Raw genomic sequence first — 22,417 nt, forward strand, 5'->3', positions numbered from 1 at the left:
TTTTTCATAACTGATTACACTCTCTTCCTGTCTTGCTCGAACCCGGAACCTTCTTGTTGTGAGGCGACAGTTCTAGGGATCGTAAAAATGTTATAAGTCACACTGGTCTTTCAGTTTCTTTGCAAGTAAACTCATTCAAAACTCATTCAATCACAAGTGTGCAGTGTGCAGCCTCCTCTGTCAAATCCTCCAGACTACTACACTCTCAGTCCCAGGTACAGCTTTGTCACTTTAGTTTAGCTGTTATTTTGTGAAACAAAAAACACATCACAGTGGTTGTTGTCTACTCATAGCAAAAGGACCCAGGGTTTGAATCCACTTGCAGGAGGAACAAACTGTATGGGTGCTGAGTTCCTATAATTGGAATGCGAGCTGATATCTGAGGAAAAAATTAGAGCCTGCGGCTGGACCTGCTGGGAACAACTGTGCCAGAGGTCATGGGAGATTAATTCTGTCTCCTTTCACTTTTTCAAGGTAGCCACTACGTTAACCTTGTATTGTTTTTTTCTGTTTTCCACTGATTTGTATTAAAATAAAACTATTTATTTTGTTTCATTCTTTTTGAGGCCTGTTTATATGCATCTTTTCATTGCTTTGAGTTTATTACTGTATATCTTGCCTTAAAGTCTTTATGTCATATGTGCAGTACTTTGGTTGCCTTGTTGTTGAAAGGGGCTCTACAAATATACCTCCCTTGCCTTATGTAGTATCCACGCACTGTAGTCTCTTTTTCCTCCAAGGAAACAGTGCCATCAAGTGACAATGTAATAGAAGTGCAATCTGTGCAAAAAGACTCAAGACAAAGGAAGAATGAATAAGTGTCAAGACACACAGAAAATAAATGTTGTAATACATTCAGAAACGTGGAGAGCAGTTTTCTGATTTGTAAATTTACATTCCTAAATGTGGAACTAACATTTGTTTCCTTTAATTCATAAGAAAACAAATGTCAATTTTTATACTCATATAAACAGAAAAAACAGAAACCAAATGTGGGCCTAGTATCCTTCAAGACGATATTTTGAATAATATTTTAAACTATGAATTTCTTTCCACAGTTACTGAATATATCTGCACGGCCCAAAATAAATGACAAACAGATCCAGGTTGCACTTTAAAGAAGACATATCTGTTGGTATCTTATTGAAAAACAAAGGACGTGAAGTAATCCTAAATACTATCATCATACTTGGCAAATTCTATGTATCCACATATTCTGTATTTAATACTCATATGTTTATTTTTTTGTATCTCTTATTATTTTTATCAATATATGTGTATCTCTTTTTTGTACATTATTTCTATTATTTATTTATTTAGATAATTGGTTGTGCATAATAGTCAAATGTTTATGTTATTAGTCTCTGAGCTCTGTTGTCATCGGTGCTGTGAACGAGAGAAAGGTCATGTTCCTTTTCTATTTGGTCAATAAAACCGATTCTGAATCTGAATTAATAAAATATTTAACACAAATGTCTAATGGAATAAGCCTCTGCTGTAATAACAGACTACACTATTGTCCAACATATCACGGCGAATCATAATATTGACGCAAGTTGACGTCGGTTACGTAAAAATTCTCCCGTCGTGCTCTTCGCGGGCTCTTCACAAAAAGCCCGATGAGAAGGCCGAGGAGGAGGAGGCTACCAACCGAGGGGTGGTAGCCGATTCCCGGAGAGGATTTTCTACCCTCGTCGTCCGCACAACCGAATACGTGACGGCGGCGACCGAAAACGAAACTTAAAGCATCATAAAACATGATGCCCACTCCCATAGAAGATCTTCCGTCCAGCCTGTGAGTGTCGGCAGGTTTCCCAACCGCCGCCTCGCCTCTTCGGGGGGGATCCTGCTGTCTTGAGTCCGTCCTGACCGACCCGCGACACCGCCAGGCGATGACAGCGGCTACAGCCACTCCGCAGGTGATGAGAGACCGGCTGCTACAGGCCATCGACGGCCAGAGCAATGTGAGTATGTCCGCTAGTTTCCAAGCAACAAACTGGGTTGAAGAAAGGCGGACAATAAGCCGACCTCAGGTCGCCGCAGACCAGTGATGAAGTGGAGGCAGTCGGTGTATGGCGAGTTATTATTTGCTTGCTAATTAGCTGGCTAACATCTCTTGTTGGCCAAAGTAACTCATACCAGGCATTCCGGAGCCTGGCTAACTTACTGCTGCTGGCTAATGTTGATGTAGACAGTTGGTTTATCTGTTTACACAGAAATGCTTGGTGCTTCAGGTCTATATCTTAAACAATGCTATCAGGTGGGAAATGTAATTCTGTAGGTAAGTGTCTTTAAGTGACAGAGATGTTTATTAATGGGGGTTTGCAGTAAGCTTAAGGTTTTAAAGACATCACCCCTAACCTTATACAGCTGATGAGTATACCATGGTATGTTACAACACTTTTTAAAGACTGGTAAGATCCATGGTACAATTAAACTGAAACCCTGTAAAGGTTTAACACTATAACATTATAATACCAAAGTTTAGCAGGATGCTGCTCAGTTCTTCTGTACTGTGAAAATACCACAGCAGTCCCACTAGCACTATTGACTGAAGTTAGAGATAGAGAAATGTACAGCTTGAACTATTCAATATAAGCTGTGCCTCTGTGCCCAGTATTTTATACACATCACTGCTAATTATTGACAACTAAAGTATCTATAAAACATCAGAAAACTGTGAAAAAGGCCCATCATAATATCTGAGAGGAAAAGCTGACATCATCATTTGTCTTATTTTTGCCCAAAACCCAAAATATTTAATTTACTTCTGATGTGAAACCAAGAAACAAATTCTCACATTGCAGAGCCAGGACAAATCCAACTTTTTACATTTTTGCTTTATAAATGTGTCATGATTAATCAATTGACAAAATAATTGCAACTTCATTTTATTTCACTCAGCTAACTTTTAAAGGCCATTGAAAAAACAAACAACTCACACAAGAATGACTGGAATTAAATATCTGATAATTTAAGGTACTTCAGCACATTGATGGAAAAATCCAGTACTGCTATAAAGCAGTTCCCCTTTTGAGGTGCAGCATTGCCTGTAGTGATCCATTGCAACTAGGGATGCTGAAGGGGTTGTTACCACAGTATAAATTGTACGGTAGAATCTCTGATGGTGGACAAATTGATGTCATTTAATGCTCTTATATTGACATGTTACCAGATTGTAGTTGTTGGACAGCTGGTTACAGGCCCAGATTAAAGTGAACAGACAAATATAGAAAGTACTTTTCTTACATCGCTTGCATGGTATTCTTGTGGGTTATACATTTGCATACAGTCTCAGTTTGTCAAATTGAGCCTGAAACCAGTATGAGTACACCGTGTTTTGACATACAGGTGCATATTTGAAAGTCTATTCAAATCATGCCCAGAACTTTTAATAGCCCTTGGTTCTCTTTCTTTAGAACCTGCATATTTGACTGGTAGGATTCAGAATCACAAACTGTAACATCTACATGCAAATAACTGCACTTGGACACTGTTGTAGTAATGCTGACAACACAATGATGTTTCAGGGCTGTGATATATAAATGTCTGTGTCTTTTCAGCAGATATGCAACATGGTGGTAGTTGTGGAGGTGATCTCTTTTTTGGAGAAATATCCCATCACCAAAGAGGCACTGGAGGTAGGTTACTTCAGTCCTACAGTATTTGCATTCAAGATAAAATACAGTTGAATCCAGCTGTTCAGAGGTCAAGTCATAGCCACTGTTTAACACCAATCTTATCTCAATGAAGGAAACCCGTCTTGGCAAACTCATCAATGATGTCCGGAAGAAAACCAAGAATGAGGACCTTGCAAAAAGAGCCAAGAAGCTTCTGCGAAACTGGCAGAAGCTAATTGAGCCAGGGAAGGGTGAAGCATTGTCCAAAGGAAACACTGGTGCATCATGGTCTTCCAACGGTGGTGCTCTTCCCTGCATCTCCGCTCCAGCTGCCACCACACCATCAGGTAAAACAGGTCCAGAGTTGAAGAACAGAAATGACTTCAACAACTGCTTCTCCCCAAGGGTGGAGAAACCGGGCAACAGGAAACGTAAGGGTGACCAGAGGGAAGGACAGCTCTTACCAGCCAAGATATCCAAAACGACTCTTAATGATAAAATAAAAAACTCCAAACAGCTGCCAACCAATGGAATTGGCAGTAGCTCTGAAAGTTTTACAGATTCTCGCGCACATCAGCCTTTAGACAGGGAGATTTCTGAGCCGCTGGACAATGACAGGCTAAATAAAATCCTTGTCAATGCTGTAAAACCTCATCCAAGTGCCCCGGGATACAGCAAGCCTCTCAGCACTTCCTCTTTGCTAAAAGCATCAGTTCTGCAGCAGCAAGCCAGACAGGAGCAAGCTGCCTCTGGGGGGCAGTATCGACCCAGAAGCCCTCGCTTTTCCTTGCACAGTCCTCAAACTCCAAAGCAGGAAGCTGTTGTCAAACAAACTTCACCACAAGCACAGAGCGGGGCTAGTCTTTCTAGTCCCGCTGTGAGACCTGGGTCTGTGGACGCCCCTGGGCTAGGGCCTTCTTCTCAGTCTTTAAATGTTTGTGTTCAGGGTTTGCATGCTGACGGTTCATGGCCTGCAGATTTGGACTCTCAAAGCAGGCCGCCCAATACGTCTTTTCACAACTCGGGCACCTCCTCCTGCAGTGATGGGGGCAGTTTGGAAGATGATGGTGCTTTTAGCAATACAGGGAAAAGGAAGAGACAAAAATACAGGCCTAAAGACTATGTGGTAAATTTAGACGGACAGACTGTAGAAGACAGCACTAAACCAGTCAGGTTAAAAGATAGGAGACTGACGTTTGACCCTGTAACAGGGCAAATCAAACCCTCCTTCCTCAAGGAGTCTTCCCAGGAAGGGGAGGTCAGACTGGGGCACAGACCTGAACCTCCACCTCAGTGGACAGAACAGCCGAAGCAGAATCCACCAGTTCCTCCCAGTCCCTTCCAGCAGACAGACTGGAAAGAGCTGTCGAGGAGCGAAATCATCCAGTCATACCTTAGCCAGCAAAGCAATGTGTTGACGTCGTCAGGCGCCCACACTCCAGGTGCACATTTTTTCATGACCAGAGTTCTTGAAAAAAGAGGAACACCGAGGTAAAGACACCAAGAAAACGCACGTGTTGGCACCAGAACTACCAGCCAAGAATTTACCAGGGGTTACCAGAGAGGTCAACAGTGAAGATCTCAGCAGATTACATGCACAACACTGGTCCGGGGTTAATGGCTGCTATGACACAAAGGGTAACTGGTATGACTGGACGGAGTGCATCTCCCTGGACCCGCATGGTGATGAGAGCAGGTTGAACATACTGCCATACGTCTGTTTGGACTGAAGCCAAGGTCAGGTGTCTGAATTGGAAGATGTAAGCTGCCTGCATTGTATCGGTGGAGCAGCTCTGCCTGCTGTGTGAAGGCACTTCTGTAAGTGTAAGCCGCTGTTTTGCACCATTGGCGAAATTGGAATAAATATGCTGCCTGCTCGGGTGTGTGTTGGAGAACAGCGGGTGTAATCAGTGTTTTTATGAATTTGTGAACATTGTGTGGGGTCAGCATGAAGGGAAAAGGCTATGCATTACCTGCCCATTTAGTTGTTGGTGTTAAGTAACTGTACAGATTGAGTTTCCAGAAGCTGCCATTCTTTGTATGGGAGAGGAATATCACATTAAACTGCACAGCTACATTTTACTCATTTTGTGTTATCCACATGCCTTGGAGAATGTGACAGGAATTTACTGCCATCTGATCACATTCAGTCCAGTGTGGTATTTTTTAATATGAAGTTTAATTAAATTTTATCTTTAAAAAAAATCTATGACCTAGTCAGATACACAATCAGAGCAAGCGGTTAACAAATACATCTACCCGTTACGTTTTTGTTGGAATTTGCTTGTGCATCTTGAAAAAGGCTTTTTAGCTGTTTAAGCTGAAATGAATGCTACCTTCACTATCATAGGTATTAACAACTGTTGTTGCTGTGAAATATACTTCTCATTGCACCTTTTAGAACTGCTGTTCCCACACTGCACGACTGTCTTATGCAGCGACTTTTAGCAGAGAGAATAACTGAGAAAATCGGTTTTAAAACATTTGATTTTTTTTGTTGTGTTTTGAATGCTGTTTAAATAAACATGACATGAAACAGCCAGATGTGACTGTGCAGGAAAGAAAGGCTTGTAATGGGCTAGAACAATACAAGCTGATAAAGAAATGTGACTGTCATATATGATATTTATTTACATTTACATATCCATTATTAGGTTTCTATACATGTTCAGACTACACTAAATATTTTTTTCTTCATTCACAACACCAACCTACTTTACACAGGAAAACTCTCCAAAATGACGCATTTTGATAAGATGAATAATTTTATTTCATACTTGCCTTTTCCCTTTACTGTGTATTTAGGTTGTAAAATATGAACTGAAACGGCAGAGCAGATTACGCTACTAGCTTGCATCTTTGTACTGTCAGGAAGAACTGAAATATAAATTGACATGCTGGACAAAGTACTTACTATCATTCCTTTAGATATTGTTTGCCTTATGGAAACCTGTGTTTTCCCTAAAGACAGAGCCTTAGTGAATGTACAGAAATTAGCCTTTTGTGTTCAGTTGAATACAGAAGAGAACATATTTGCTACTTAGTCCTTTAAGTGGACATGTTGATATGTGTTAATAAAAAAATTAAGGAACTGTGAGTGTTTGTCTTCTCTTTAAGTGTTGGGAGGAGTCCTTTTAGATTTTTGGGTCTGTTTATCTGACAAAATAGGTAATTTGATGACATTTTTGATTGACATTTGAGAAATAGTTATAAAAACTTTAACAAAAATAATAGTTACAACCCTGAATACCAATGAATATATATATGTTCCACATCAGGTATGTCCTCTTTCTTTAATTATTCTTGAGATATGTCCAGAACTTGTGGTAAAATGACTTGATTTGTCTTAGTTTAGAAAGACACAAACCTGTGTATAAGGTCATACAAATCACACTGCGTGTCAGACAAAAACCAAACCATGAAATCAGAGCAAGTCTGTGGGTTTCTAGTGATAAAAGTGAGACATAGATTAGGGCAAGGTATAAAACCCTTTCTAAAGCTTTGAGTGTTCACACAGCAGCTTCATGAAATGGAAGAAGTTTGGAACCACCCAGACTCTTTCTAGAGTCAGCCATCGAGTTGGTGAAACTGAGTCACTGGCAAGAAGGGCCTCGGTCGGGGAGATGATCAAGAACCCAATAAATCCACTCTCAGAAGACCTTTGCAGAGATGGGAGAACCATCTCAGCATCACTCCATCAGTCACTTTATGGTAGAGTAGCTCAACAGAGGCCACTTTGAGAAAAGTCATGACAGCACCTTCAAACTTGACAGATGACATTTAAAAGACCCTGAGAGCATGAGGAAAAAAGAGTGTGGTCTGATGAGACAAAAATGAACCCTCTGGGCAAAACTCCATGGTGAAAACCAGGCACTGCTCATCAGCTGGCAAATACCATCCCCATGGTGAAGTATGGTGGCAGCAGCATCATGCTATGGGGGTGAGTGATGATGGATCTTGAGAGGATCTGCCAAGAAGAATGAGATAAAATCCAGGTTTGCAAATCCTGTAAAGACTTGCCCAAGAAGTTAGAAGCTGAAACAGCAGTGCTGCCAAAGGAGCTTGTAGGAAGTAATGAATTTAGGGTCTGAATACTTTTGTAAATAAGAGATTTCTGTCTTTGTTTTTTTAATACATTTGCAAAAAGGAAAATATAAAAACATGTTTTTAATCTGTTGTTATACTTTATTAGTGTAGAGTGATGGTCAAAAATGGTAACATTATCCATTTAAAAGTGAATCTCTCTGCACTGGCTAAAGTTATTGCTGTTATTTTCTAAAGAAGCTTGATATATATGTAACCTTCCTGAATCAGGAAAAAAAACAAACATACGTGGAAAACATCTCAGATTCCCACATTGTATAAAAATATTTTTCATTTAGCTTTAAAATAATTGAAAGAATATAAAACAAACACAATAGCGACTTCTGACTTCAGAGAAAAAGAAAGGGAAAAAACAACAATATGTATCAACAAACATACATATAATGCTTCTCAAACTAAGGACACAAAAAAATATATATATCTAATCCCTAATTTAAAAAAAAATCAAACTCCACAGTCTACCATTTTAAAATCAACCCAGAGCAGTTCCATTTTACAAAAGCATGTCCTCTGTCTTTTATTTTGAAGGTAGGAACCGGAAGTTGTACGTTTCATTGGTTGTCGGGTGGTTTGACGGTAACTTGAGCAGCGCTGCCCTCCCCCGGCACAGTCAGACTCACACACGGCCGGTGACTCGTCACTCCGCGCTGGAAGATGGCTGCGGTGGAGCGGATCCCGGTCAGGGAAGGGATCCGGATAGTTTCGCTGTGTGTGTGCTGGTACACGGTGAGCTCGGGGGGCAACATCGTCAACAAAATCATCCTAAACGGATTCCCGTACCCGGTCACCGTATCTCTGTTTCACATTATCTCTATCGTCGTCTTCCTCCCGCCGCTGTTGCGGGCATGGGGAGTCCCCAAAACAGAACTGCCGAGCAGGTACTACCGGTGGTACATCTTGCCTTTAGCTTTCGGGAAATACTTTGCATCTGTGTCGGCTCACTTCAGCATATGGAAAGTGCCGGTTTCATATGCGCACACGGGTGAGTACAACGGTTTTGTGTGAATTTTTTGTGTTAATGTGAGGCCACCCGGAACGTGTCCGCCACGGTAACGCGGTGATGTGTCTGTCGTCAGCTGATGTTAGCTTCGTGGCTAACGCCGGACAACTCGGCGACACTGGCAGTTAACTGGCCTCTGGCCACAGGTTATGTTGGCGTCTTGTGAACAGACAGGCTTTCATGAGATTAATTAACTCACCGCTGATTCCCTAACTACAAATTAGTCCGCTTTAAACTCCCGTTAAGAGTAATTGTGTTAGCTAGCTAGCCAACTTAATTAACGCTGATATGTACGTGAGGGGGGAGGGTCCATTCCTGAACCTGCTCTGAGATTTTGCAATGTGCTCCTCTAACTCTCGTGTCAGACTGCCAGATGAGAATCAGCCCTCCGTAAAATCGATTTTTCTTCTAATAATAAAACCCATGTGAAATATTAGGTTACCTGCGGTGGAATTCAATAATCCTAACTAGCTGCATGTCTTACATGAAAGCCGCAGCTGTTTTAAGTTAGACTCCAGTTTATTAGTTACACCATGCTGTGACAAAAACTACAATAATCCTTTATTTCAGTTCGGTTCAGTTTAGTTTTATTTATATAGCGCCAAACCATAACATGCATTATCTGAAGGCACCTAACCTAACAGTTAACCACCATGACCAATGGGTAACTCAGGACTCAGGGTGCCTCCAGCGGTTGGGTTGAGAGGAGAGAAATTGGGGGGGGGGGGGGTGTACGAAGAGAGAGAAAGGAGGGAGACCAGGAGCAGCTATTTATGTTGTATTCATGCTCAGTCAGACATGTTGCCATAATAATAGTAGTGATAAAAATAATACCTATAGATGTAATAATGTAATCAGCAGTGGTGGAAGTATTCAGAAATTTAAAAAAAACTATACTGAAGTACTCAAAGTAAAAATCCTGTCTGAAAAATCCTACTTGAGTAATAGTATATAAATATTAGCAGCAAAATGTGGTTAAGTATTAAAGCACTGGTTTGGTTCCTCTGCCTGATATTATTATATGTGACATCATTGGATTATAAATACTGCAGCATCAGAGTGTAAACAGCATGTTATTGTTGTAGCTGCTGAGAGTAGAGCTACTTTGAACTACTTTATTTACAGGGCCACAAGATAAATCTAAGAGATTGTGAGATGATTAATGAGAGAGGAAAGAAGAAAAAACAAAGTTGTCATACACAAATTTGTTCTCAGTTTTTGTGCCTTTTCTCTAATCTTTGATTGTTGGTAGGATATTGGACCACTGGCACACATGTATGTTTGTGCTATCGTCCTGAACAGTGTTAGTGATCCTCCTTAAGTCGTACTGTTCAGTTTTCATTAGTTGAAGAAGCACTGAGATTTCTACTTACGTAAAAGTAACTACAATCAGAATCAACTCCTTACCTGTGTATGTTTGTGCAGGTGATAAATCTGACTCTGGTTTCTAGTGGCTCTCAGTTTACACATAGCACAGTACCAATAGCAATAGCAACTGATTCTATTGTAAAACCTGTAAATAACAGAGTCCCCTAACCTTAAGTAATTTTACCTTTAAAAAGAAGTGAGTAAACTTGAAATGAAATAGTTTTCTCTCCTCTTTTACACCACGTCAAAGATCCCTGGTGGTGTTTGGACCAGATTTATCAACCGGTACGATTTACTGCAGGGCTACTGTGTTAGACTTCATTTCATCTAGGTATACCTAATAAACTGGCAACTGAGTGCTTCATAAAACCTGAGATAAAATGGATAACTTCCAACAGTGTCTCATAATTTAAAATCATGTCAGTAAAGTTGAAAAGAAACTGTTCCTCTCTTGTTGCGACCTCCTCTGCACCACTTTGCTGATCCAACTTTATGATCATTTTGGAGGCTGCAGTTTGTGGTGCTGTTGAAGTGTATTGCATTACAGTGAGAAGTGTTTCTCATATTAAATGTTCCCTTTGACATAAATGGGAGGGACACAGTATTAAGAGCACTTCTCAGTATAATGTAATAAGTTCAACAGCACCACAAATTAACCACAGCCTGCAAAATGATCACAAAATTGGATCTGTACCTCTCTAATACAACATTAAAACCTTCATATTTTCTGCATTAGTTCTTGCCAGCTGTATCTAATAAACCAGCAAGTAATTGTATTGTAAAACCTGTGAATAAAATAGTTCATCCTAACTTCAACTAGGAGTAACTAAACTTCAAATGAAACTGTAGCTTCTGTCCCAGTAGACGAGTTTTCAACACTGCTGGATCTGGTTTTGACACTTTGACACTTGTTAGTCACACACCAGTGTAAACATGTAATAACACTTAGTCAGCTAATAAATGCTGCAATATGACAGAGGCATGTAAAAAAAAAAATTCAGAGTGACACAAGTTAAATGTTTGATAGAGGTGTGGGTCTGGCTCTGGCTATTATTTAAAAACAAAAAGAGTTCAGCCAAAGTGTTTTACAGTTGTGGCAGATGGATTAAAAATACAAGTAAACGTAAATAAAGGGATAAATCCTAGGAGGATAAAATCAAAATCAATGCCAGAGAAATGAGAGATTTAAGAGAAACTGAATAAACCCAACAACAGATTGGGTTTATTCAGACTGGACATGAGGCAAACTTAAGTCTTTTGAGGTCTACCTGCTGTTGTTAGTTACTGTTGCATATTTGTGAGAGAAAAAAAAAGAAAACAAACATTGACATTGTCCCATTTTGTATCTCGTTTCTTCCACAGTCAAAGCCACAATGCCAATATGGGTTGTGCTGTTATCAAGAATTATCATGAGGGAGAAGCAAACCACAAAGGTGAGTCAGTGCAACGCAGCGAACGAGGCACAAGGCCTACTCTGTTTCTCGAGTGCTTGAGACTCAGCAGTGGTGATGTGGCACAGTACTGCGCCTGTACTGAGTCTCATATTACGGCCATCTGCAGGGGCTTTTGTCCCCGAAGCTGGTCAGACGCTCAGAGGGAGGGTGGAGGGCAGGGAGGGAAACTAACTCTTATTTCCACAAGCTGGGCCACATTCACCTGGTAAATCCTCAAACTGACTCACTGTTTTTTATATTAGGAGCCAACTGGGTTTGTGTTTGTCCATGTCTGTTTTCTTTTATTGACATGGTCTGCTGTGTGCAGGTGGTTGAACATTTCCAGACCAGAGGGCAGAGTTGTATGAGATCTAGAGGAAGCGTAATCTCCCATTTTCTGGCTCAGCTGTGTAATGGTTTTTGGAGGACAAATCACCTGATATACTCTGAAATAAGCCCGTGAGCTTTGGAGTCACTGTGGGAGGGATTTGCACTAGATGGACCGGTAAATCAACCTAAGACAGTGTAATTAACTATATCCTGGTGCGTATGCCACTGCTTGGCCACGTCAGAAGTACATCAGGCAGACAGTCTTTGCGAATAAAACAAAACCTTTAATTCAAGTCATTTTGTTAGTTTTCAATCAGAGCTACAACTAAAGGTGATTTTCAATTAAAAAAAAACAACCTGCTAATTATTACTCTGTTAATTGTTTAGTCTATAAAATGGAAAAATAGTGATAGATGTCAGTCACAATTTCCTAGGGCCCAGGGTGATGTTTTCAGGTGTCTTGTTTAGTTGGACTGTCACACCAAAATCCAAAAATACTCAGCATATTATCATAGAAGGCTGAGAACACAAACAAATATTCATAATCGAGAGGCTGGAAGAAATTCATATTTAGACTTTTTTTTGCTTAGAAAGTAACTTTAAACAAATGATCAACTACCAAAGTTGTCAGTTAATTTTCTTGGCCTGTTGATGTGGTGACTGTGTGTAGTATCGCTGAACTAAAAATAAAACGTCATAGTTTACTGTACGATAGGAAACAATTAAAGGGGAAGTACGACGTACTCTGTATTTTCTTCATTTACAGCCTCTGTATTAAGATGTCAGACTGTTAAATTGTATTGGTTTATCTAACTATCATTTAGTTCTGCCTTTAGTAATATACACTGTGCAGCTGTATTATGTTATAAAAATCAGATCAGGATTCAATATCAATATCTATCTTCGTCTTGGAGGCCCAAAATCTTGGTTGTGGCAGTGGTAAGAACTTCTCGGATGCTGCGTCATTTTTCCTCCTTAATGGTGAAACACTTTACAGTGAAGATTGGCCAAATGTGAGTGAGGAGACTTCCTGAGTCTAACATCAGCTTGTCATGTTTACCTTCCAGCCAACAGTTCAGTGTTCAGACAGGCTGAGTCCGCAGACAGGGAGCGTACAGTAGGTGTTGATGACGTGTAACAGAGTGTGTGGAGAACCTGTTTGACGAGCAGTAGGCGACACTGTACTGTACTGAGGAACTGAAATGAGACACATTAGAGCATGTTACAGACCGAATAACCTCTATGTCAATATATTATAAGATAATTTAGTGTATGTATTTGACTCCTCTTTTTTAAAAATGACACTGAAATTAATGTCAAACATCACAGTTTGTACAAAATCCACCCAGTGTCCACTTCATAAGGTACATCTGGACAATCTAAAACAGCCCTGCCATAACATCTCACTATAACTTTATGAAGCACATAATGTTGTTGTTATTGTCAGAAATGTGTAAATTAGATTGAATGTGTATCATTAAGGTCATACATTGTGGTCATTTCATACTGGACTACATTATATTGAGAGATTTTTTTGTCCTTGCCATTTACAGACATTAAGGAGGCAGAAAATTATGGCAGAACAGTTGTCTCAGATTATAGGAGACCGGACAGATGTATGTAATAAAATAGACACTGAGTTTACAGGAACTGTGTAAACTGTACCTTTCTCAAATGCATTCCTTCAGTCTCACATCTTTTCCTTTTGAGCACAGAAAGCCTCCGGGATGAATTTTCAAAATAATTCGGGACACCTGAAATGGGACAGGAAATCTAGGCCTCTGTCAAAATAGAGTCTCCCTTAATATTCAGGGTTACAACAAAGAGGCAGCACTTTCCAGTAGTGTACTAGTGTTACGGGTACAATTAGATTGGCACTTCCAGGATATAGTAACCTGTTTGGTGTGTAGACAGAAGATAATGTTGTTAACTTTTCAACCTGAGTCATGTTTAAATAGTTATTATCTGAAGCTGCTCTGCTTCTTGAATGTTTAATCATTAACATAAGCCCATCTGCACTTTTGGTGTAGAGCCAGTAAACTCTACATATTTGCCTGCAAAAATATTAAAAATAATAAATACTTATTATCTATTTTTACTGCTCTTTTACAGCTTGTTCTAGCTGCTGTTATTCTCCTACTGAGATCTCATTCTTACAGTACCTTTGCACATATTTCTGTACTTTTTACTTGTATAAGACAACTTGTTTGAACAATAAAACTGTGGGCAGTTCATTGGCAGTAAACTGGTGCAGTTGGCCAGTAGTTGCTCAGTGTTTTCTCAGTTTCGCTGAGTGGTTGGTTGAGGGTAGGAGTGGGTGAGTATGTGTGTGCACAAGTGGGTTTCATAACAACTGCAGTCCTCCTATCATTTACATTTACATTTACTCATGGCATATGCTTTTATCCAAAGTGACTTACAAGTGAGGGACAACGCTCAAGCTTCAGTGCAGGAGGAAATCTTTTACTAAGCACCACACACTTAATCTGTTCTATAAGACAAAGTGCAAGGAGACCAGGTTAACATTTTGGTAGCTTGTTCCACCTTCCTTGGGACCACAGACAAGAACAGTTTGGGCTGAAATTGCCTTGTGCAGTGGCCGAGAAGGAACCTAAGCCTGTATGATTGGGTTCAAGTGGAGAGGCACAGACACAGAAGTCGCTCTGCAGGGAAGCATTAGTGACTTGAATTTGATTCGGGCAGCCATGTGACATGTGCTCTTTTAGTTTGAAAACCAGACTCACTGCCACATTCTGGACCATCCTTAAGGGTTTCACTGTGCAATTTGCATTTCTCATGATTCAGCATTTTCAACATGCAAATAAATATTGCTGTTGATGTTCTGATAGTTTCAGCCACTGAGGTGCTGTCCCCAAGGTAGAAGGGTTAGTTCAGTGGTGGGGCCTGTACTGTAGTTAAATATCGTCTCATCTAATCCTGTGTTTTGATAGATGAATAAAGTTCCTGCAGTGCCCCAGTGCAGTTTTGTAAAGGTGCTTCTCTCAGATCTCAACTTTTCTTTGGGGTGTTAAAATGTGACTATCACAGTTTAGAGAAGTGAGACATTGTGTGTGCAAAATGCAAATGCAGCCTGAAATACCAAGCTCTAATTTACCACTCTGTTAACATGCAGAATTACAATGTTAATTTCTTAGCAGCAGCAGGTTTTGAGATGTCACCACTTTGGTATTTGGCGACACCCCTCATAGTCTTAATCGTAGATGGATGAAGACTATGTTTTGACATGTTTTGTCTGTGTTCAGTTTACTTTGACATAAAACTGAGAAAAGCAGCAAATCCTAATAAATAGGAGGCAGCAACTAGGGAGTGTTGTAAATCTTTTTGCTTGAAAAAGGACTTAAACAAAAACACTCACATCAAGATAGTTGCCAGCTATTTTTCTACCAGTTGATGCATTTTAATGTCATAACTTCAGGTTATTTGGATTGGATTTGCAGCGAATTATATTTTAGTTCTCTGCTGCACCAGACACAAACAACTACAGCTTTGTTTGTAATTTCTTTCGGTCTTTCTCGCTGACTCTGTCCTGTTCCCCTGTGTGGTCCTTGTTGCAGGTATACATCTCGCTCATCCCCATCATCGGTGGAGTGCTGCTGGCCACAGTGACTGAGCTGTCCTTTGATGTTTCAGGATTAATCAGCGCTCTGGCTGCCACGCTCTGCTTCTCCTTGCAGAACATCTTCTCTAAAAAGGTAAATCATCTTCACTCTGGTACATAACACATGTTCCTTGCACCGGGGGAGAACGGTGGGAGGGCGCTAACTGAGAAAAATGTTCCTTCCTTGTGGTTTGGTGTGAAATGCCTGAAAACTGACATCCTGCTTTGTGGTGGTGTGTGTGTGTGTGTGTTTATTAAAATGTAGTCAGAAAAGAGAAGTGGTTCTGTGTCGTCAAAGATTGGGAGTTAGAGCTGGATTTCACAACAGTTTTGACCTTGTGTCCCTGGCTCTATCTGTCATGATTAATGATTGTGTTGTGCACATATGTACTTACTTGTGCATTTTTTTTAGAGCTTGTGTTGATTTAGATAAAATGTATTGGTTTCATCAACAATCTGTTTTGACACTTCTCTGCTGTTTGTGAAGAGTTTGATTCAGTCCAGAGAAATCACTCGAAATACATTTAAGTGGCTTTTCCAAGCAGACAGTTCATTGATTTACAAGACATCTTAATGACACTTACATTATGTAGCATATAAGTAACATGCTAGTCACGATGGCTAATATGTTTCAGGCATTGGGTCATTGAACAATGGGACTTGAGTGTTAATATGGAAACTTAGTGTCATATTTTAATTACCTTCAAACCATTCTCAAATATTTCAGTTGTATTCAGTATTACATACTAAGTATTATAATTATACTTAATTATTAAAAATAATGCTGAAGGGGGAACTGGAAGAACATGCTGAATCTAGGTGGTCGCTGCTGTACTGTCCTCTGCCACAAGATGGTGGCTGCATTTCACTGGGCCTTCCATAAGACAACTAAAACTCAGAGTTATTCAATGATCATATTTTCGTGACAACATCAAAGTGAAAACCCACACTTTTGACAGCTTTTGCAACTTCACGACAAAGTGATCAGATTTTGAACACAATCGTCAATGTAGAGAACATAAGGAAAATAATTAGGCTGAGGTTTAAAATAACTCTACTGACACTAAACTGACTTTTTTCAGGATTACAGGGATGGATTGTTTTTGTTTTTAACAGGCAGGTAGAGTGGTTAAAGCCAAAATAGCTGCCTTTTGTGCCAAAATTCATGTTCTATGATATTTCAAAGTTGACTGATCTTGATTTTATCTTGTTCAGTAAGTGTGTAGTGGACAACAGAAAGTCCCCCTCCTGTGCTAGTGCAGCTGTGTCTCACTGATGTCTTCCCACTGCCTTCTTTTTAATCAATCGTTTTTTTAAAAGGTGTTGCGTGACACACGGATCCACCACCTGAGGCTTCTCAACATCCTGGGCTTTAATGCTGTGATCTTCATGCTTCCCACCTGGGTTTTAGTGGATCTCTCTGTGTTTCTTGTGAATGGAGACCTGGTGAGTTGAAGTAACAGCTCTGGAGTGGAGTGTGATATTTGAATGTGTAATCGTCTTGATCATGCATTTTGTATGATGAAGTGTGTGTCCTGACAAGAAGGGGGCATCCCTCCAACAAGATCATATTGTTTGATTAAGTCAATTTAAAACCATGACAAAGCACGTTACCTCTCTGCCCCCCCCCCCTCAGTCGGACATCTCAGGATGGACCAGTACCTTTGTCCTGCTGCTCATCAGCGGCTTCTGCAACTTCGCTCAGAACGTCATCGCCTTCAGCGTGCTCAACCTCGTCAGCCCTCTCAGCTACGCCGTCGCCAACGCCACCAAGAGGATCATGGTCATTAGCATCTCACTGCTAATGCTGCGCAACCCGGTCACCCTCACCAATGTCTTGGGTATGATGACGGCCATTGTCGGGGTCTTCCTCTACAACAAGGTGAGTCCCCCCTGCCCTATATCCACTGGGTGTTAACAGGTCAGGCAGGGACAGAGATGGAGCGAAGGTGTCACAAGGAAATGATGGAGACAAAAGGTAAAGGAGAAAGAAAGAAGTATTCCTCTGTTCCTTTAGGTGAAAACTCTTCAGACTGTATATGGGTCAGCATATTTTTGTACAGTATTTCAATAGAAAATGTGCTGCCTCTGATACATTTATAAAGCAGGTTACTGCAATAACGCATTTCCATAGTAACCAGCTGTCACTGTGTAGATGGATAGGCAGATCTGCAACAACAATAAAGGGAAATACAAAACTGCAGTCGCCCACTCCTGATGGACAATTATAGCCAAGAATAAAAACACGACAAAGCCAAAACCTTATTTCCATCGTGGTCCTTGTCAGAAAAGGGAGATGATAGATCTTCATGTCAGGCAAGACAAACTGCTCCACTTACACAAGTTTTTGTTTTTCCTGAACTGTAAACTGCTTGGCTCTCTGCCTAAAATATTTCTCCACATCAGTCACGCTCTATCCAACTTATGGCTGTTTTCCATTGACTTTGAAGTAAACAGTGAAGTGAATTTACACACTATTTATCCTCTTGAGGAAATTCATCCTCTGCATTTGACCCACCCAAGCTATTTAGGATCCGTGGGCAGCCACAGTGCCGTGCCAGCCGACCAACTCCTAAGACACCCAGTCATTTAAAATCCATTTGCCCTTCTCCTCCACTAACAGGCCAAGTACGACGCCAACAAGCAGAAGAAGCTTCTGCCGAGCTCCAAGCAGGACCTGATGTCCTTTGACAACCCGGCGCTGGAGAAGATCCAGGCCAACGGGTCAGTGCCTTTTTCCCACGGCTCAGAGCAGCAGCACAACTGGAACAACGTCCTGACCGACCACTTCCAGTACAGCCGGCAGACCTACACGACAAACTACAGCAGCAACCACCAGTATGTGGTATAAAGGAGGAGTCGGTCCTCGCTCCAGGTCGCTGTCATAGACATTACTGTGTGTAGCCACCCCGTCCCCTCCCAGCAGCGGGTCTTCACCGTCCCGCTTCAAACCCGAGACTGAAGGCAAGTGCTGTTTGTTCTGATAGGAAGAATGAGTCGGCCATGATGGGCCAGTAACGTGACCTCTCCCACACCTCCTCCCTGTCTAAACCTCACTTTCTGACAGCTTCACTCCATATCACTGTTTATTACTTTGGTACCGACTGTATGGGATGGTCTGAGAGAAAACAAAACTCATCATCAGGCACTTTCAGACATTTTGGTGAAGAATTAAGCCATGTTGTTCACACAGAGAAACCTGCTACAGCAGGCAAATAAGTGATTTATACCTCACTGTTTGGAAATGTTTGAGTTTTGTTTTCACAACCAGCCATACGTGGATGTCAGCTGTAATTATTTGCTGTGAACATGCACCCAAACAAGGGTCTGTCATGTTACATTTTGTAACAAACACAGTTCAGTGGAAGGCCTTAACATTTTAGGTTTTAGGCATTTCATGTTTCAGATTTTCTTCATGAGGCACTTGTCATGATGTGAGGAGAAAATAATTGTTCAGATTGTCCAACGTTAGTAAATCATGTTTCACCGTGAGGCAGACAGGGTTTGTTTATGGACAATGGAGTCAATTCAGGCAACAGTAATTGATGGTAGAGTTTGTCTGATGGTATGACTGTGTGATCAGACTTTCACGAGGCATTTTGAGCCAGGAATGTCAGTCAGTTCAGCACTATGGTCTGTCTGTTCAAAGTTTTAAGTCTGTCTGTCCAATTAGGGCCCACCCCCAAATGTTGATGATCCAGTGCATCTGTCAAGAACACCCTGATTCAACTCAAAAATGTGCTTTGATGACTTGTAACACTTCTTTTAGCTGCCTCATAGTTTTCACACACACAGCAATGCAGGAGCAACAGTGTCAGGTTGTAAATTTCACAACCAAGTCTTATCTTAAAACGCCTGAACCATAACTATCTGATAGAACGTGATGAAAATGAAGGGCAGAGCAACACCGGGCAGCGTGACTTGCTTCTGTTGAAATGCCTGACGTGGGAACGCGCACAAATTGGGAACTACCGGTTTTATGGCGTTTAAAACAGACTGGCTCCTCTGTCAGCAGCCCGGCGGGAGAGGCACTCCACCGTGTAGTAAGACTTCGTAATTTACTATGGCCAAGATGCTCACTTTATGTCTGTATGAAAAACAACAAACATTCTTCGTTTTATGACAAAAATCCCGCAGACTAGTGATTTTCCTGTCGGGCTTGGTTCTACTTTTAGTGCTGATTAGCAAACGATAGAATGACAACATGTTGAGAATCTGACTGCTGCAGCACTCGCTTTACAAAGTGGATCAAAAGTACAAGTGCCTGATGAAGAAAACTGCCCAAATTTCAACATGGGGGAAAAAAACTTTCTCTGTATCTGTGAGAAGCAGATGCTTGTAAACTTGTCACTCATATGGATCAGAAACATTTTAGTCAGCAAGTGATGAAAACTTGTTTTTCTGAAATGGCTTTAGAAAACACTCATAAAGTGTTCATGTTTTTGAATTGAGACAAATTTTACTGAAAAGCAAGAGTGAGACGGGTTCTGTTAGTCAGAACAGTCAGTGACCTCCCATAGATCTGTCCTTTTCCCCCAAGGTAACAAAGAAGTTATTGTTTATTATCATGGAGCATAAATGTAAAAAGTTCAGATTAAAATAAGATTCATCAGAACAAAGCATCTACCACAGCTGTGTACTGTGACGATGCTCATGTTTCATCTTTCTTAGGGAGTCTAACCATGTAAAGTGTAATAGGGATGTTGAATTATTTTGCTGTCATTATTTGAAGAATCAATTTGAAACAATGCATAGATCTTTTTTTTAATTCAAGATTTGTATTTATTGATCTGCGGAGCTTCTCAGGCAGAGTGAGATTGTCTCTCCTGTCAGGCCATTTTTTTTCCCAGTCTGAACCAAAGCTGCTCTATGATGTGTATGTTTGTTTTTTTTTTTAAACAGAGGCCCTTGTCAAGTTTTGCACATCATGAAACAACTAAATGTGTTATACAGATTGTGACCGTTTGTCGAGTGACTTTATCGTCCTGCTGTTTAATTTAAAGCATTTTTGTACCATTGGTGTCAGACAGTCACTGGACAGACTCAATTTAAAATGAAACGTGCATGAAATCAGAGTTTTGGCTGGTGCAATTAAAGATTCAGCTGTAATTTCAGGTGGACCCGAGGCTTGATTATCATTATTGATCATTGATAATCGTTTATTTCTGAAAAGCCCTTTTTTACTGCTTGATGAACTGTTTAATTTAGGAAAAATCTGTCACTTGTTTTCCTCCCTAGCATGATTGCCTGTGGTATCTCTGCACACTGAGCATCTCACTGCAGCAATATAAAGTTTGATTGTTCTTTTTTGTGATTGAACTATCTCTGCATTTGAAATTAATGTTGTATATTTTTGGGAACGACACAGCATTCATTTAATTTTTGTAAAAGAAGCCTGTGAGCTTGTTTGCTCAGCTGCAGCCCCTGGAAGACATGGGTGAGGGGACAATGCAGTTATAGTCTATTAATCTTTTTTTAGTGTACTATGTTTGCTTCTCTGATGATTTAAGAACAGTCTCAGTATTTAGTCTGGAGAAGAAAATCCCCAAAATGATCCTGCACAGATATCTGTGGGATTGGTGCGCTCTGAGCTTCCCAGAGACAAATTAGTATCAATAATTGTCTGTTTATTTCTTCCGTTATGAATTCATGGGGAAAACTTGCTCTTGCTGCTGAGATAGAGCACAGTTTGTAGGATCTTGGGAACTCAAAGCTGCTCTGATTTTCTCCAGCAGGGGTGGAAATCACCAATGCTTCCGAAGGTAACCAAACATGATGTCCCGTTTTTTTTTTTTAAATATGTAAAGTTGGTTGTTTTACACCGATTGGCCAGAAAAGTAGAAACACCTGTATTATATAATGTAGTGAATTTTAATAGTAGTAATTATTCATTACAGGTAGTAGTGAGTAATTACTACCTTGCTCAAATGTCCATTTTTTTGTCAAGACTGCTGCCGTTTTTGTTTGTGTTGACAGCTGTTCACTTTGAGGCTGTTGGACTGTGTTAAATTGAAACACCTGAGCTGAAATATCTTTGAAATATAATGCAGTCCCAACACAACACCACATTTTACTGCCTCAGAAATGACAGTTGAGTTGAATCAAAACATCTGAGACAATGTCGGCATGAATTAAAATGATACATTTCATAAAGGCAGCATTTATCTGCTGGGTCAAGTCACCTTTTTGATCTGTAATTACCAACATTTTCTAAGTGAACACTGAATGAGTTTATTGTATATTGTGAAAAAGTGTTGCTCCAAGTGCTGAAATCAGACAATACACCCAACTTTCAGCTCCACAGAGCTTAGAACCTCTTTTGAGCTCACTTTAGTTTTACAGAAATGTTTACTGTTATCATTTAGTCTAACTGCTCTCATCAACTCCTGCAAGCAGCTAATGCGGCTGTGAGAAACCCACACTATAGTCTCAACAGCAAACAGCAAATTTACTGAGTGGAGTGACTGAAGCAGAGCTAAGAGAGGAATGGATATCTGGATATTTGTCAGGTGGCCTGAAACAAACATGTATTTATTATTTAATATCTTCCTAGTCTCTGCCACTGTCATATGAAGAAACAGAACAGTCTGAAATAACACTGCTTTGTGTACCTATGTGTACCTGTCTTGATATATTACAACACACTAAGCACCTGTAATCAGTAAAGGAGATACACATATGACTTTAACTTGACACAATTTCAAACTGCTTTGTTGCTGCGGTGTTTTCTACAGCTGGTTTCTTAGAAACATTTTAAATCAAGTGTTGCACATGTGAGAAGCCTTTTTTTTCTAGATGAAGTGTGAAATCTGCCCAGTTTAATCATCACAAATACTTACAGAGACAGTTCATTTCAAGTTAAAATTGTCTCGTAATAAAGATACTTCACCACAGATGCATATCGAGACCAGGATAATACTTCATTTGCATATCAAACTAGGTG

At 40.4% G+C, this 22,417-nt stretch overlaps 2 protein-coding genes across 2 annotated transcripts; both read left to right on the forward strand.

Moving 5' to 3' along the window:
- The first annotated feature begins 1,535 nt into the window (after window positions 1–1,535).
- LOC108881175 (mediator of RNA polymerase II transcription subunit 26) lies at window positions 1,536–6,717 on the forward strand. Its single transcript, XM_051077312.1, is given in 4 exon segments — window positions 1,536–1,964; window positions 3,564–3,641; window positions 3,754–5,082; window positions 5,084–6,717. Coding segments are annotated over 4 exon segments (1,746 nt in total). The 5' UTR covers window positions 1,536–1,892; the 3' UTR covers window positions 5,351–6,717.
- Window positions 6,718–8,310: 1,593 nt separating this feature from the next.
- Window positions 8,311–20,588, forward strand: slc35e1 (solute carrier family 35 member E1). The gene is made up of 6 exons (XM_018673007.2): window positions 8,311–8,706; window positions 11,455–11,525; window positions 15,431–15,568; window positions 16,795–16,920; window positions 17,111–17,356; window positions 18,098–20,588. The coding sequence occupies exons 1-6, from the start codon at window positions 8,379–8,381 to the stop codon at window positions 18,323–18,325; spliced, it is 1,137 nt and encodes a 378-aa protein (XP_018528523.1). The 5' UTR covers window positions 8,311–8,378; the 3' UTR covers window positions 18,326–20,588.
- Window positions 20,589–22,417: the final 1,829 nt, after the last annotated feature.

This window comes from Lates calcarifer, linkage group LG17, assembly GCF_001640805.2.
Source record: "Lates calcarifer isolate ASB-BC8 linkage group LG17, TLL_Latcal_v3, whole genome shotgun sequence".
In the NCBI taxonomy this organism is placed as follows: Eukaryota; Metazoa; Chordata; class Actinopteri; family Centropomidae; genus Lates; species Lates calcarifer.